General features: G+C 33.8%; 1 protein-coding gene across 4 annotated transcripts in view; it reads right to left on the reverse strand.

The window, feature by feature from the left end:
- Dic1 (Dicarboxylate carrier 1) overlaps nucleotides 1-16737 on the reverse strand; it is a 205884-nt gene that overhangs the window by 100892 nt on the left and 88255 nt on the right. For all 4 annotated transcript variants that reach the window (XM_090407718.1, XM_090407720.1, XM_090407719.1 and 1 more), the window contains one exon: nucleotides 7429-7592. In XM_090407718.1, coding sequence (XP_090263844.1) covers nucleotides 7429-7592 — 164 coding nt within the window. The remainder of the gene's footprint in view (nucleotides 1-7428; nucleotides 7593-16737) is intronic.

Genomic DNA, 16737 nt, shown 5'->3' on the forward strand with positions numbered 1-16737 from the left:
AGTACAACATCAGACAAACCAGAAGTACTGGGGGGGGGGAATACACTTGTGTAAGTTCAGCCACCCTGCTGGGACAAATGAATGTGTACAGAAATTATCATGCAATGCTGAATGAATTGGTAATGACATTGCACAAGAGTAACTGTGGGTCTCATCCTACAAGTATCAGAAATAATGCATAAGAGGTTTTTGCCACTGTCAGTTCAACTTAGCCAAAAGCCCTTGTTGACAGAAAATGATATAGTTATAGGGATAGAATATAAAAGGTATTGTGTTTCCAGGGAGGAGAGAAGAGTTACAAAGCTAAAAATTATGATAAACTCAAGAGAATACCATCTTTGGTCATGTGATATCGTTACTGCAGAGCTTTCCAAACTGTGTGTCGGCTGCAGTGTGAAGGTGTGTCGCGCGAACATAAAGCGTTAAACAGAATAATTGCTGAAAATTTCACAGCAGAATCCATTTTGCAAAGTACCGGTACGACTTTTAGTTAGCGCCATTAAAGAAGATATTTGGTCAACCGCTTGGAACCCCCTCCCTGAGTCTATACCACATGCAACCATCACCATCAGTTTCATTTTCACTGGGGTTTTCTATAGTTCATTCAAGTATGAGTGACAGTAAATGTAAACAGAAGCTAAATTGTGCAGAGCTGTACTAAGGAGTCCCAAAAATACTTTAAATAGAATGTAATTGCAAGATGTTTTACGTTCTAGAATTTAAATTTCACTTTCAAAATTATATATACAAACTATCTTTTAATTATTTTTAACCTTTAAGAATATTTCATATCAATATATTTTGATAAATAATGGAGAATAAATGCAGCCGAATTCATCCCTGTGGTTTTATCACGTAGTAGTTGCTCGGTTTTATTATCGTTCGACCAATAAAAATAAAGCGCCCTACTTATTCATGCAAATGTTATTATTGATGTTTACTCTACTGCAATGTGAATAAACGAAGAGCTGGTGTTTTTATTTTATGTTTACTTACTGTTAAAGCTTCACAATAAATTCGCTCAGTTTTATTTATCAAATTGGTGTTGAATTAACGGTCTGCATTAATACGGAAGAAGTGTAAAGGAAAATTTTCCATGCCTCGTTTATACAATAAAGATTATATGAAATTGGGGTTCACATTTTCTGGTAATGAAAACCATCCTTGTCCCTAGTGTTTAGTTTGTGGGATGATACTTGCAAATGAAAGTATGGTACCAAACAAATTAAAGCGCCATTTTACCTCAAAACACAGTCATTTGTCAGAAAAGCCAGTAGAATACTTTATTGAACTTTCAAAATCTATAAAGAAACAGTCTACATGGTTCACCAAGACAATGAAGACATCAGAGAAAGCTCAAAAGTCAAGTTACTTGGTTGCTCAAATAATTGCCAAAAACAAGGAGCCACACACTATTGCCAAAACCATTATAAAGGAATCTTGCTGTGCTATTGTTCGAACAATGTTTGGGCCCGATTTTGAGATAAAAGTTAATAAAATCCCTTTGGCAGATTACACGATTGGAAGACGTATTCAAGACATGGCTGCTGACATTCAGCAACATCATCATCATCATCATCATCATCATGCATATCAAGGTTTTAGGCCTAGCATGGCCTGTTCCGGCCTTAGAAGTCATCGTTGAATCGTTTAAGAGGACGTCCTGGTTTTCTTTTTCCTAATGGCTTGTATTTTAAGGCTTGTTTTGGTAATCTTTCTGTTTTCATTCTTTGAACGTGTTCCATCCATTTATGTTTATATTTTTTTAATTTTTTCTATTACTGGTTCTTGGTTTAATTCTTTCATAATTTCTTCATTTCTTTTGTGATCAAATAGAGTATACTTTGCAGTTTTTCTCATAAACTTAATTTCTGCTGTTGTTAATCTTTGTTTGTCTTTTTGTTTTATTGTCCAGGTTTCGCTTCCATATATTAAGACTGGTAGGGTTAATGTATTGTATACTTTTAGCCTGGTTTGTTTTTGAACTAGGTTTGGTTTAAATATAGAGTTAATTACACCTGTTATTTTTAAATATTTTGCAATTTTTACGTTTATATCTTTTTCATTTTCATATGTGATCGTACATCCTAGGTAGTTAAATTAATTCACCTGTTCTAAGATCTTGTTATCTATTACTATTTTAGTTCTTGCTGGATCGTGTCCTTTAAAGGCCATGGTTTTTGATTTTTCTGTTGATATTATCATACCATTATCTTTGGATATCTCATTTAGATCTAAAATAGCTTTCTGTAGTTTATCTTCAGAATTTGTAATTATTATTTGGTCGTCGGCAAAGAGGAGAGTGCTTAAGTTTACTGTAGGAGAAAGTTTAATTCCTGGATGTAAATTTTTATTCCATTTTATTATTATTTCATTTAAGTAGATATTAAAAAGAGTTGCTGAGAGGGGACATCCCTGTCGGACCCGTTGGTTTATCTCTCTCATATATGATAGCTCGTGATTTAATCTTATTTGTATTTGATTATTTTCATATATACTTGTGATAGCTTTTAGGATATTATTTGGTATTTGTCTTTCTTTTAATATGTTAAATAATATGTTTCTTTTAACTTTGTCAAATGCTTTTTCAAAGTCAATAAATGCAATATGTGTTTCTAAATTCTAAATTTGCAGCTTAATGTCTGTTGACATTAAGCTGCAAATAAAAGATATTTTTCAAGATGATAATATGATTTTTACATTGCAGTTAGATGAATCAAGAGATGTCAGTGGGTTAACGCAATTACTCGTATTTATGCGTTTCATTCATACTAATAGAATTATTGAGCAATTCTTGTGTTGTCTAGAACTTCCAATGAAAACTAGAGGTGAAGATATATTTAAAACAGTAGATTGCTTAATGAAGGAAAATAATTTGCTATGGTTAAACTGTGTAGGAATATGCACAGATGGCGCTCTTTCAATGGTTGGTTCAACAAAAGGTTTCATAGCTTTAGCAAAGAAAGAGAATGAAAATATTATAATTACTCATTGCTTTTTACATCACGAAGCACTAGTCACGCAAACCACTGGTAATGAATTAACAAAGGTTATTCAAACAAAGTTCAGACAAGTTGTTCAAATGGTCAATTACATTAAAAGTAGACTTCTTAAATCAAGATTATTTGCTAAAATTTGTGAAGATATGGAGGCAAAATTTAAAAAACTTATACTACACTCAGAAGTTCGTTGGCTGTCAAGTGCTTTGTCGTGTATATGAATTGAGGGAAATGACGCTTAAACTTTTTGAGGAAAATCAACAAAATGAATTCTGCGATCTAATTCAAAACAAATTATGATGCACAAAATTGGCATATCTTGTTGACATATTTGAACACTTGAATAAAATAAACACTAGTATGCAAGGAAAAGGAGAAAATATCTTAACAGCGGTGGATAAAATTTGTGCTATGAGAGACAAGATAGAAATTTGGAAAAGGAAAGTGAAAGAAGGAAATTTTGAAATGTTTTCCAAAATTGCAGATTGTGAACTGAAATGTGATATCAGCTCGCTAACTGTTGACCATTTAACAATGCCCGGAGAGAAAATTCATCACACTTCCCAAATATTGAAATACAAGACTATGATTGGATCAGAAATCCATTTTTTTCAACTGCAACGATTAACTTGTCACTTATTGAAGAAGAATTAACTGAAATAAAAAATGATCGAAGTCTGTTAATGATGTATGAAGAGGGTGATTTAGACAACTTTTGGATTCGTGTTTCAAAATTGCATCCAAACATAGGTAAAAAAGCGTTAAAAATTCTTTTGCAGTTTTCCACTACATACATGTGTGAAGTATCCTTTTCAACGATGGCAAACTTGAAGACATTGAAACATGGAAGCTTAAGAATGCTTGATGATGAAATGCGAGTGTCTTTATCTACTATTCCACCAAATATTGAAAAGCTGTGTTCATCCCATGAAGCTCATATATCTCATTAAAATTCTATTATTATATATTTCTTTCTTTTCTTTCTGTTTCTTATAACAATGACATTAATGTTGGAAATAAATATAAATATATTATATTTTTTTATTTTGTATATTTTATTATATATAAAAATACAGTATGATTAAAAAAACTCAACAAGCGAGCTATGAAAGTTGTTTTCCCTATATTAAATACATTGAAAATGCAAATAAATTTAACTTCCATGGATGCCTCCGTGTTCTCTCCTCGCCTTCCATATAACAAAAACTTCATTTTTGTTATATGAAATGCTCATCATTTGAAATGCTATAACACCCAATCAAAAGTTTATAGACCTCTATCATATCACCCCTCTTTCTCCTGTTAATCAGTCTGCAATCCACATACTCACAATCTGTCCTCATAATCTAAATCCCATAATCCAGATATAATCTTTGTAACTCTTCTTTGCACCCTTTCCACAGCTTCTTTATCTCCTTGGAACCCAGGAGACCAAATCTGCACACAGTAATCCAGGTGTGGTCTTATCAAAGCTTATAAAGAGGCAAAATTACTTCCGTATCCTTACATGTCAAGGTTTGCTTCAACATAGCAATTATCCTCTGAGTTGTATTTGCTATGTGACCTTTGAACTTTAAATTCTTATCCACCAATACACCAAGATTCCTTACCTCTTCAGTTTCTTGTAGCATAACCCTGATAATATAATATGCCGCTAGAACTCTAATCACGCCAAAGTGCATAACTTTACACTTACTAACATTAAACTGACAGCCATTTTCGTTTACCCAGATTTCCAGTCTATTCAAATCATTTTGTAATTGCTGAATATCAGTAGTATCCCTGACTCTCCTGCCTATCTTTGCATCATCAGCAAATAATTGCAAATCTGATGATAGACCCCTGCTTGATGTCATTAATGTATAGATTGAACAATAATGGCCCAAGGACTGAACCCTGAGGTACACCACTGGTTACCTTAAATCTGGTAGATTCACACCACTGTATATCATTTTTTGATATCTGTCTGCAACAATCCCCTGATCCAAGTCAATAAATTATATTCCAATCCCATATTCTCCAGTTTAAGCAACAGCCTATCATGTGGTATCCTATCAAATGCCTTAGAAAAATCGAACATTATCATAGTGTATCCATTCTCTTTATCCAACTCGGCCGTAACATTGTTATAAAATATGAGCAAATTGCTAAAACATGACCTTCCTTTAGTAAATCCATGCTATTCCCTGCAGAGTATAGAATGCTTGTCTACCCATTTCTGTATGGGAGTTCTTACAAACTTCTCTAAAATCTTCTTAAAAACTTCTCTAAAATAGTAATGAAGTAGACTACATAATAATTATTTCCTATATTTTGTCAAAGTTAAATTGGCATCTTCAGGGATTAAACATGTGCATGCAGGCCCACTTCAGTAAGAAAGATGGAACAGGAAAGAATATAGGATGAGCTAAAGCCCTATAATTATACCACCTACTGGCTTTGGTTGGGTGTTCTTGGCTGTTGGGCTGATGGTCTGCCAATGAGAGTTTGCCATATGAGAGGCAGTTTGAAACAATCATATTTGTTTAGGTTTGGAGGATAGTTCATAAGAGCTGCAGCAGATTTGAGAAAAGCTTCTCAAATTTAAATATTCTTCGGTGCAGTAAGGTGGCTTTTTTTTTTCTAACAGATTCTGTGCCAGGTATTGAGTGCATGGTCTGCTAATCCTGAACAGCCATAGTAGTGGAAATGGATGTAATCTTGGTGCTCCTATATAAGATGTTGGCTAACCTACCTGTTTGTCAATAGTATGAACATGTATGAGTTTTGGCCAAAACGTTTCTATCATGTCCAGACACATACTGACTAAAGATTTCATGATCACAAAATTGCCAAAGTTGCTTGCAAGCACTAAAAAAAAGTAGCCAGAACAATGAACCAGTTCACACAGGATGACACCACTTGCCAGACTGGCACAGAAAACTGCATACTCATGATGCCTAGTGGCATTATCCGTAACTAGAAAATGTGCATGTGCCAAGTTCAAATTCCATTTATTTTTGGGTAATCTCTCATATATGGAATAGAGCCCCACCATACAAGTTCAGAGTTTCTGGGGACAGACTTGTAACTGTCAGGGATGTGTAATCTTTCTTGAGGTAAAGCTATTCTGTGCCATGAGGCTTTGGATGGTGTATTCTTGTTGGATATCCTCAGGATTGGAGCATACAGCATGAGCTCTTAAGTATGGATTTAATGATGTCCTTTTATTGAGATGGATGATGGGTTGATATGTCCTGTGAAGGAGGGTTTGCAATGAATAGATGTTGCAAGTACTCCAGATATTTCCAATAATATAATTATTAATTCTTGTAAATATGCGTTTCTAATATGCATTTTTAATAGTACTATGTCAAAAGTACTATTAAAAAACTCATTTATGCAGCAGAATGACTTCAATCCAAAGAAGATCCAGAATATCATAGATACCTATACAAGTGTATTCCTAATAATTCTGATCCTGTATGTAGAGTTGCAATCCCTACACTGCTGGAATTTCAGAACCTTCAAGGATTCTAAAGAACAATATAACTTGATGCTTTCTTTCCTTTAACAATGAAGGGTTATTCTTAACACTATATGTCAGAACAAAAACATTTACTGATGTTCTAATGAAGGAAGATAAATTAAACTGCTTAAAAACTGACACTTATAACAAACAAACTGAATAAAGACATTACTAAAAATATTTCCAGTTCAGTGGTGTTCAATATAGCTGCATTTGCTATTTGTAGCAAATTGGTTCTTTTCTTTTTCACAATATTATTTTAAGATGCCTTTCACAGTGAGATGACTCAATAATAAACATACTGCTTTAAATATATTAATGATTCTTTAACATTTAACAAAAAATTAATTTATAATTCTACACACATTTAAATATAGGACCCAGAAAACAATACTAATTGTTGAGCATACATTGTTTTCTCCTCACTGTAAGTGTACAACACCTACTACAGTTTGAGACTGTAAAAAAAAGAGGCCTATTCTAAAATATCTTCAAAGTACAGTTCACAATTTTAAAATCTTAAATTTAACATAGAAGGTACAGAAATTTAAGAATAAACAAATATTTCTTTATAGAATGTCTTCAATTATGGAAATTATTAAACTGTTTTCACTTATCTCAACATCTATCCCAAATGTGCATCAAGTCACCTGCATCTAATTAGATCAATAAAAATTTTGCCATATATCCTCATAAAAAAGGCAATCAATTTTAATTACTGAGGCAGTGTGGGGGAGTCAATTTGTTATGTGTCAGAACACTTAAATTGGCATTCTTCTAAGAATAGCAACTATTTAAATATTTATATAAAATAACTATATGCAGCAGTAATTATATTTATTCCTTCAACAATGTTATTGAGTAAATTTACTTTTATGATATGCTTACTTCAGTTTATATATATAAAAATTTGAAACTAACCTTACATTGATCATATCTGCTGGTGTTCCAACAAAACCTCCTGTTGCTCCACCTATAGCAGCTAATAAAACTTTTTGATAAAATGGAAGCAGAGCATCTCCAGAACTGGTTAATTTTTGCTTTATGACTTCATATATTCCAAACCGGGTTGTACTATAAGTCAGCTGAAGGATTCAAAATTGTGAAAGTAATATTAGCAATTGTAAATGAAACAAAATATAATTTAAAACTATTAGTAGTACTTATACACTGTATTTCAAAATAATGTTACCACTTTTTAATAGACTGAAAAGAAATTTAATTTATAAAATAAATAGTAAGTTGTATTTATGTATTCACACAATGCTGTCTGAGGTTTTTTTTTTTTCTATTATTCTATAATGACCAACATGAACAATATCCATTTCCATGTTTTCTCATTATCATTGAAGGGGATAAATTAACTGTGGAAAAGGTACAAAGACGGATGCCAAAGATGGTCTCAGGACTGTACAAGGATAGTTATGAGGATCGGCTGAGGGAATGTGGACTGCAGAGTTTGGTGGATAGAAGAAGGAGAGGTGATATGATTGAGACTTTTAAACTGTTGAGAGGTGGTTACAGGGTTGACAATGGAGAGTTCTTTCGCTTGATTGAACAGCGGGAAGGAGTGATGACAAGAGGGCATCCCTGGAAGTTACGAAAGGAAACTGTGAGCAAGAGGGTGAGGAGTGGTTTCTTTGCATGGAGGGTGGTTGAATCGTGGAATGCATTGCCTGATGGGGTGGTGAGAGTGAGAACGGTCAATAAGTTTAATTATTATTATTTATTATTATTATTCAGGCCTCCAAGGAGTCAAAAGACTCATCGAGGGAGGTCCTTCCTAAGACAAAGTCTGTCAAGACTCACTGAGGGGAGTTCCCCCCCCGAGAAACACCAAGTCTATCATACCACTCTTTAAACTCACTGACCGTTCTCGCTCCCACCACTCCATCAGGCAATGCATTCCACGGCTCAACCACCCTCCACACAAAGAAACCACTCCTTACCCTCTTGCTCACAGTTTCCTTTCATAACTTCCAGGGATGGCCTCTTGTCATCACTCCTTCCCACTGATCAACAAAGTGAAAGAACTTCCCAGTGTCAACCCTGTAACCACCTCTCAACAGTTTAAAAGTCTCAATCATATCACCTCTCCTTCTTCTATCCACCAAACTCTGCAGTCCACATTCTCTCAGCCAATCCTCATAACTATCCTTGTACAATCCTGAAACCATCTTTGTCATCCGTCTTTGTATCCTTTCCACAGTTAATTTATCCCCTTCAAATCCTGGGGACCAAATCTGAGAACAATAGTCCAAGTGTGGTCTGATCAGAGACTTATACAACGGAATGATAACCCTCTTATCTCTGCAGGTCAGTGTCCTTCTCATAATAGCAGCAATCCTCTGTGTTACCTTCACCACCTTTGCAATATGTCCCCTAAACTTCAGGTTTCTATCAATCATCAACCCCAGATCTCTTGTCTCCCCTACTTCCTCCAGTATAACTCCTCCCATAGAGTATGCAGCATCCCATCGATGTTTCCCAAACCTCAAGACCTTACATTTTGCTGCATTAAACTGATATCCCCATTCATTTGCCCATCTATCAAGCTTATTTAAATCCTCTTGCAGGGCTACCACATCTGCACTATTACTAATAATCCTTCCCAGGATTATTAGTAATAGTGCAAACAACTGAATATCACCCTGCAATCCACTGGCTATGTCATTGATATAAAGGTTAAACAATATAGGTCCTAGTACTGAGTCTTGTGGGACCCCACTTGTAACCCTCTGCCTCCTGGAAACTGCTCCACCATACACAACTCTCTGATACTTATCAGACAGCCAATCCTGAATCCAGTTGACCAATCTGACATCCAGACCCATGTGCTGCAACTTAAATATCAGCTTATCATGTGGCACCCTGTCAAATGCCTTCGCCAAGTCTAAGAAAATTGCTGTATATGCCTTTCCCTCATCTAGGAGTGGTATGATAGACTTTGTGTTTCTTAGGGGAGACCTCCCCTCGATGAGTCTTGACAGACTTTATGTTCTTAGGAAGGACCTCCCAAGATGAATCTTTTGACTCCATGGAGGCCTGAATAATAATAATAATAATAATTCATCATTATCGCACATGTGTGATTAGTCTGCAATATTTTATGGATTTTTGAAGCTGTATTGCTTAAATAGCAGAATTTTAAGACTGGAAGTCCAAATCCACCATGCTTGATATCTGAAGAAATTCCTTTTTAAACTTCTTGGTATTGACTGGACCAAAAAATTGCACAGGTTTACTATATAATTGCTTTTCTTCAGCTTCTCTGATGTCTGTAATATTTATTATGTACAACTGAACAGGAAAGATTATGGTTTTGAGTACTATGGCTTTAGAAGAAAAGGAGAGTGGCCCTATTTTCCAGTCTTCTCACGTTTCCAAGTTTTTGTATATAAGTTCTTGAACTGGTAATATTGGGGTGGAGCCAAGTATAATGAGGGGTTCTTTCTTTCTTAGGGGTTAGTTCAAAAGGAATGGCTCCAAGATCCCACTTTCCAAAAACTTTTAATTTTGTCTTGTCTGCATTAATAGTTAATCCACTGCTTTTGCTGAATTTTTCCAAAATACCAATATATATATATGGAATCATTAATGCTTCAAAGTTCCTACTACATCATATGCCATATTATCATATGCTAATACCTTATTTTCCTTTATTGTTGAAGGAACTGTTATTCCTTGCAAAGCATGTGTATTGTTGACTTCTTGTAAAAAAGATTCAAGAACCAATGCAAAGAGCAGTGGACTAAGAAGGCAACCTTGCTTGATTCCTTTTTGAATTTTTACCGGATCTGAAGGGAACCCATTAACTAGAAGGCAGGTAGTTGAATTGGCATAGGTTCCTTTGATAACAGATAGCAGCTTTTTACCTACACCAATTTGCTGGAGGATGCGGGACATTATCAAATAATTGAGTAAGGTCTACTGATGGCACTGCCATCGACTGCTTTTTCGTGTAAACGGATTAGATCACGTAGCAGAAATAGATTAAACTCTACTACTCTACCTAGTACTCCATACACCTGTATGCTTTTAATTATGTATCTCATTCCCATTCAAGCCTGTTATTGATAATGCAGAAAAATATCTTGTAGTCAATATTAGACAGAGAAGGTCTCCAGCTGTTGATTAAGGTGTGATCTCTATTAGGTTTTGGAATGAGGACACTATGGCTTGCTACAAATTCACTTGGTATGTGTCGTGATGAAAGAAAAGAATTAAATAGTGTAACTAGAATTGGAAGAATAAAATCCCAGGGCTCACGATAAAGTTCTATCCCTAGACCATCAGGTCCTGGGATTTTCTTGTCTGACATTCTTTATAGGCTATGGTAATTTCAGATGCTGTAATGGGTCTGTCAAACCCATCTTGGATATGAACAGGAAAGCCATTAATGCTCCAAGAGTTATAATTTCCAACAGTATTATTGTCTTCAAACAGATTTTTATAGTGTTTTTGAAAGGAGTCAAGGATGTCTTGAGTGGTGGACATGTCTTTTCCATCAACGCAGATTTGAGTGATAGTCCTTTTTTTGTGAAATTTTGTGAATTACCTATTGAAAAATGCAGCTGAAGGGATATCTGCTAAGTGCTGCTTTATTTTCATCTTAAAATTTCTTTCTTTTACTTGTTTCTGTCTTTCCACTTCTATCTCTATGTTAATGTTTCTAATAATGGGCAACGTATAAATGTGGCTCCAATTCCTGGAAGAATTTTCATCTAACTGTTCCATTAGATGGAGCATAAACATTTATAAACCTTATTACACATACACAGTATTTTCAGTCTATTTTCAAGATTCCCTCTTCTGCATTCCTTTGGATATTACAGAATAACCCAAGGCGGGGATGGGGGGGCAAGAATAAGAACTCCTACTCCAGCCCTATCAATTCTTCCAAAGCTCCAATAAGAAAGAAGTGAATATCTATTAAACTTTTTATATCTTTATATTTCTGCAGAAGTATGTTTCTTGGAGAAACAAAAACCTGATATTATGGCATAGCATAAGTTTCCATACAGTTTCTTGTTTAATTTGTCTGTGGAATTTTTGTACATTTAATGAGACAATGCAGAAATGAGATGATATGATTAATGAAGTGTTACTGGTAAGTCTTTAACTTCTAAATTTTGGATGAACCCGATGAGGTCTTCAATATGTGAAGGAGCAATTGTAGCCTGCTTCTTGTAAATTGTTTTCCAGTTTTTTTCCAGTTTGCTTTCCATTATTTCCATTTCATGCCTATCGTTCTTGATTTGGAAGCTAGTTATTTTCTTTTCATGTAGATGATAACTGTACTGAGAAAACTTTGAATCAGTAAGCTTTATTATATTTTCTTTAATTGTATTCTCTTGCTTTCTCTTTATTGGCACGAGTTGGTTCTTCATAATCCATAAACTGTTCTGAGCCTGAAGAGTATTCATTTGATGATCCACGGCCTTCTCCATCTTTACATTTTTTATTACTTCTTTTTTCTTTTAGATTTAGTTCCTTTTTTTAATTTTTTTTTTGTTTATCTTTAATTTTTTTTTATTAATTCATCTTTCCTTTTTGATGATCTTGTCTGCATATTAAGTTCTTTCAGTTGTTTTATTTCATTTCTGTTTCTAACCAACCATATCTCAAACCGAAATGATGGCTTAAAAGTGCCAAAAATGGATGGCTCATTTACAACCCACATAGTACCTAGAAAAGAAGTGCAATAATTGTTTAAGCAGGAATGACCCACATATTGGATATTGGGATAGAAATTTAATTTGATAATGATTCAATGACCCTTAGATAAAAAAAACAGAACTACACAAAAGAAACTAACTGCTGATATAATTTTACCAATGTATTGTTTCATTTATTTATTTATTTTACTATATTTTATATTTTATTTTTCTGTTGACCTTTGGTCAACAGTTGACTAAAGCAGTTATACTTAGCTCACTGTGGTGTGCACCAATGTAGCTTATGATTCAGTATTCCTGAGGACGACCTTAACATAAAAGTCAAAACATCGAATTTTATTTTAATTTAATTAAAGTGAGTTCTATAACACAGCAGTGTGTCTCAATAATTATTCATAATGAATAACATACAATAAGTTTCAGCCTTTTCAGATTTAGATTAAAACAAAAATTTACAATGAATAATTGAATAATTCAGGATGATTGGAGTAGGGTTCTCAGGATCACCAGCTATAAACAGAGAAAAAAAATTGAATGTGAGAATTACAGAGATGAGGTTCCAGGTCAGATTTAATTAGGCATACTTGAGAACATGCTAATAAAAATTGTGGAAGAGAAGAACAAGCTGAGCATGTGCACACCAGTCAAAAAGGGGAGTGCACACACCTTGTAAATGAGCACACAAAATTTTTGCTTTCAGAATTAAAGTTACAGTCAATAATTACTGAATGTACTATAAAATGAATTATATGATAAATCATACTTGTCAATTATTTTATTTAGTAATTTCTCAAATGTTCCCTCTCCTACCTAACCTATATCCCTCTCCTACTCTAACCTATTTCAACTTAACTCACTAGTTAGTTACTTTAAGATTGCACCATGTATATGAACTGCAGAGACATATTTGTTTAGAGCAGGGGTGGCCAACCTTTTATAGTTCATGCGTCAATTTTTTCACTTTTAAGTTAAGATGCGCCATGCAAACTTATACCACTTTTCAGTCCTTTAAAAATATGGTAATATGGATATATTTAACAGCTTTGCATAAATGATTTATTATATATATGGTACTACAGACACTCTTAGCAGTTTTAAATAAAAAGATTTCATATAAAGACAAGATAAACATTAATTATTTTATTGAGACTTTTGAAATTGCTTTGCTTTTGCAAAGCTTGTAGTGTCTGGAGTTAAATCAGTAACAGAAAGCATCAAACAGTTTTTCAAATTTGAATCAGTCAGTCGCGACTGTAGTTTGTTCTTAATCATTTTCATTGATGAAAATGCTTGTTTGCATCTGTATGTAGTTCCAAAACGACAGATATAACTCTGAGCAAATTTTCTCAGGTCTGGAAAATGTTCACAGGGCAACGATCGCCAGAAATTAATTATATCAGAAGCATCTGGGAGTGATGGAAGTTCATTAAATTTCATTTTCAATAAAGAATTGGTTCTGAGATCAATAAGTTCCATTTGTATGTTACTAGACATCGTCAAGATTTTTTGTTCAGTAAGTGAAAAGGGATTTATGAATGCAAGTATGTGGTCTTCTTCTTCGGCAAAATCGCTAAAACGACCGTTAAAGAACTCTTGCAATAATTTGAGTTTCTCAGTATATTCTGTAAAGTTGCCATTATCTTCAACAGATTCATTATGTTCTTTTAAATGTGGAAATTGACTTAAATCCTCGTTTTCTAACTGGGAGATGAACAGTTTTAATTTTATTTTGAATGCACTGATGTCATTTACTAAGCTAGGAAACAATTTGTTCTTGCCCTGCGGTTTCAAATTTAGATCATTGAAATGGCTGGTAACATCAACTAAAAATGCTAAATCAAATAGCCATTTCTCATCACACAACAGGGCTTTTTCCTCATGCAGCACATCCTTCTATTCCAGAAAATTACGAACACTTTCTTTCAGCTTCCAAAATCTACTGAGAACTTGTCCTTTGGAAAGCCAGTGCACCTCACAATGAAGGATGAGTTCACCATATTCCATATCTAGCAGTTCACAACATTCTCTGAATTCTCTTCTGTTTAACCCTCTTGCTCTAATTTTATTCATACACTTTACAACTGGTATCATAACATGCTTCAAATTTAGAGTTTTCCCACACAGAGATTCGTTATGTATAATACAGTGATGCTTTAGTAGAGAACGACCTAAAAACCTTTCAAGTAAAGTTTAAGTCCCAGAAATTCTACCTACCATTGACGGTGCTCCATCAGTGCAAACACTGATGAGCTTACTAGAATCTAGTTGTTGATTTTCTAGACATGACTTTACTTTGTCAAATATGTCTGACCCCTCTTGTTTTTTCATGAAGTGACTCAAGACCGATAAGTTCTTCAAAGATGTTAAAATTACCATCAATTCCTCTTATAAAAATGCTTAATTGGGCTACATCATATATGTCAGCTGATTCGTCCAAGGCTAAAGAAAAGAAAGAACAAGCATGGACATGGAGTTTCAATTGCTCATTAACATCATGGGAACGTTCTTCGATGCGTATTGTAATTGTTTGCTTGGACAGAGCAATTTGGTTTACTTTTCTTTCAACATTCTTATCACCAAGACATTTTGCAAATTTTTCGAGCCAGGGCTTAACAACTTCCTCTCCATCAGAGAAAGGCTTTTGCTTTTTAGCCAACACAAAGGAAATTTTATAAGCTGCCTCCATCATTGCCACAATTTCACAACTTCGTTTCACAAATATATTTTGTCTCTTTTTTTATTTCTTCCTTTTTTTTTAACCACATATTCTTTCAGCAACTCAGCCCCAGGAACTAACTTTAGTTTTTCTTCTAATTCAGCTTGATGTTTTCTATAGTGTCTGTTAAGATCATGTCTTCTGAGAGAGTGCATTCACAAACAATGCACAACAGTTTTCCTGAAGGACCTGCAATAAATAAGAACTCATTTCCCCACAGTTCATTAAACTGGCGCTTGCTATCACCTTCTGCTTTTCTTCTGCTCATTTTCTTTTGCAAAGTAATGGGTAACTGACTGTAAAAAAAAAATTATCCCAAAAAGTAAAGCTCATTATTAAATAATTTATTTAAATTATTAAATTATTTAATAATAATTTAAATTATTTATTTAAATTATTTTATCATTTTTAACATTATGAACATTCAAAAACAGTTCTACAAGTTTAAGATAAGATTCCTGTTTTCATGAAGGCCAAATACAGTTCTATAAGTTTAAAAATCGTATATATATATATATATATATATTTTTTTTTTTTTCATAGAGAGTTTTCGTCTCTCTCTCGTAATATATTATGTCCAATGAAATACAAGATCGCTTCCTGCCATAAAACAGTCGATCAGCTGGCAATCCCACACACACAACCCAAACATCCTCATTACAAAAGCTTTGCTGATGATCAGTTAAATTTTAGGAATAAACCTACTATACGTAAATAAAAAGGAAAGATATTGTATAAAAAAAAATATAAAAACACGCACATACAAATACACTGAATAATTGCAGGTTTCAGTAATCAGCAAATTAGTTGAGCGGGAAAGAACTTGACATATGCGTTCAAAATGAAAAAAAAATTATTTTTAAATTTACAGAACTATATTAAGCCTTCATGAAAACAGAAATCTTAGCTTAAACTTAAAGAACTGTTAATAAAAACATATAAGTTCGAAAACACGGGATTGTTCAGTCACATCGAATCAGAAGTTCATCAAACGTTATGACACAAGAGTCAGCTGGAAACTGATTGAGTAACTGGTGACGCATGTCAGCATTTGCCAGTACCTGTTGCTTCAAGATCAAACAAGTATAATAAGTGCGCACTCTAGAATTCAGTGGTAGGTTAATTGTGTGTTTATATATAAATCGTATAGAAAATTTAAAAAAAATTTTTCTCTGGAGTTCAGTTAGCCACTTGTAATCATGCGATGCGCCACTTTTGGTGCATGCGCCATAGGTTGGCCACCCCTGGTTTAGAGTGTCTATGTCTAGACAGTACAGTCACTTGAACTTGTGCAAACTGTTAGATTTTTGTAGCTATGTGGATTTAAGTGAATTTAGTGCTCACAATTTTATAGGTTATAACTAGACTAAAAATAGGGCAACACTAACATGAGAAATATTAAATTAGCAGTTTTAGTGCATTAAACCCTTAAAATGTCACCACTGAAATTAAAGTGGAAAAACTGCAAATTCATTTAAATTTGAGTGGTTGGACAAATGCGACATATATAAACTGCATGTATATGCAGTACTTAAGTAGAGGGACTATTTAAGTTGCTATTATAGAAATGTTTAGCATACAAAGTAGAAAATCTTTTAAAAAAGATATGTGTGGCACACATACTGAGTTTGAGACTGGAAACTGGCATGGAAAATGTTTTTCATGCACACATAAGCTGGCAAAAATCAAAAGGTATATGAGTTGTCAGGATCATTTTCATGATAAAATAAAAGATTCTTGGTATTAATGATTTAGTACAATTTATAGTATGAGAATATAGTATGATGAATATGTTTCAGCCTAACATTGTTGGCATTAGTGAAATGTAGCTATCAA

Source organism: Typopeltis vanoorti, chromosome 17 (assembly GCF_054136105.1).
Source record: "Typopeltis vanoorti isolate ZY-2024b chromosome 17, IOZ_Tvanoo_1.0, whole genome shotgun sequence".
NCBI lineage: Eukaryota > Metazoa > Arthropoda > Arachnida > Uropygi > Thelyphonidae > Typopeltis > Typopeltis vanoorti.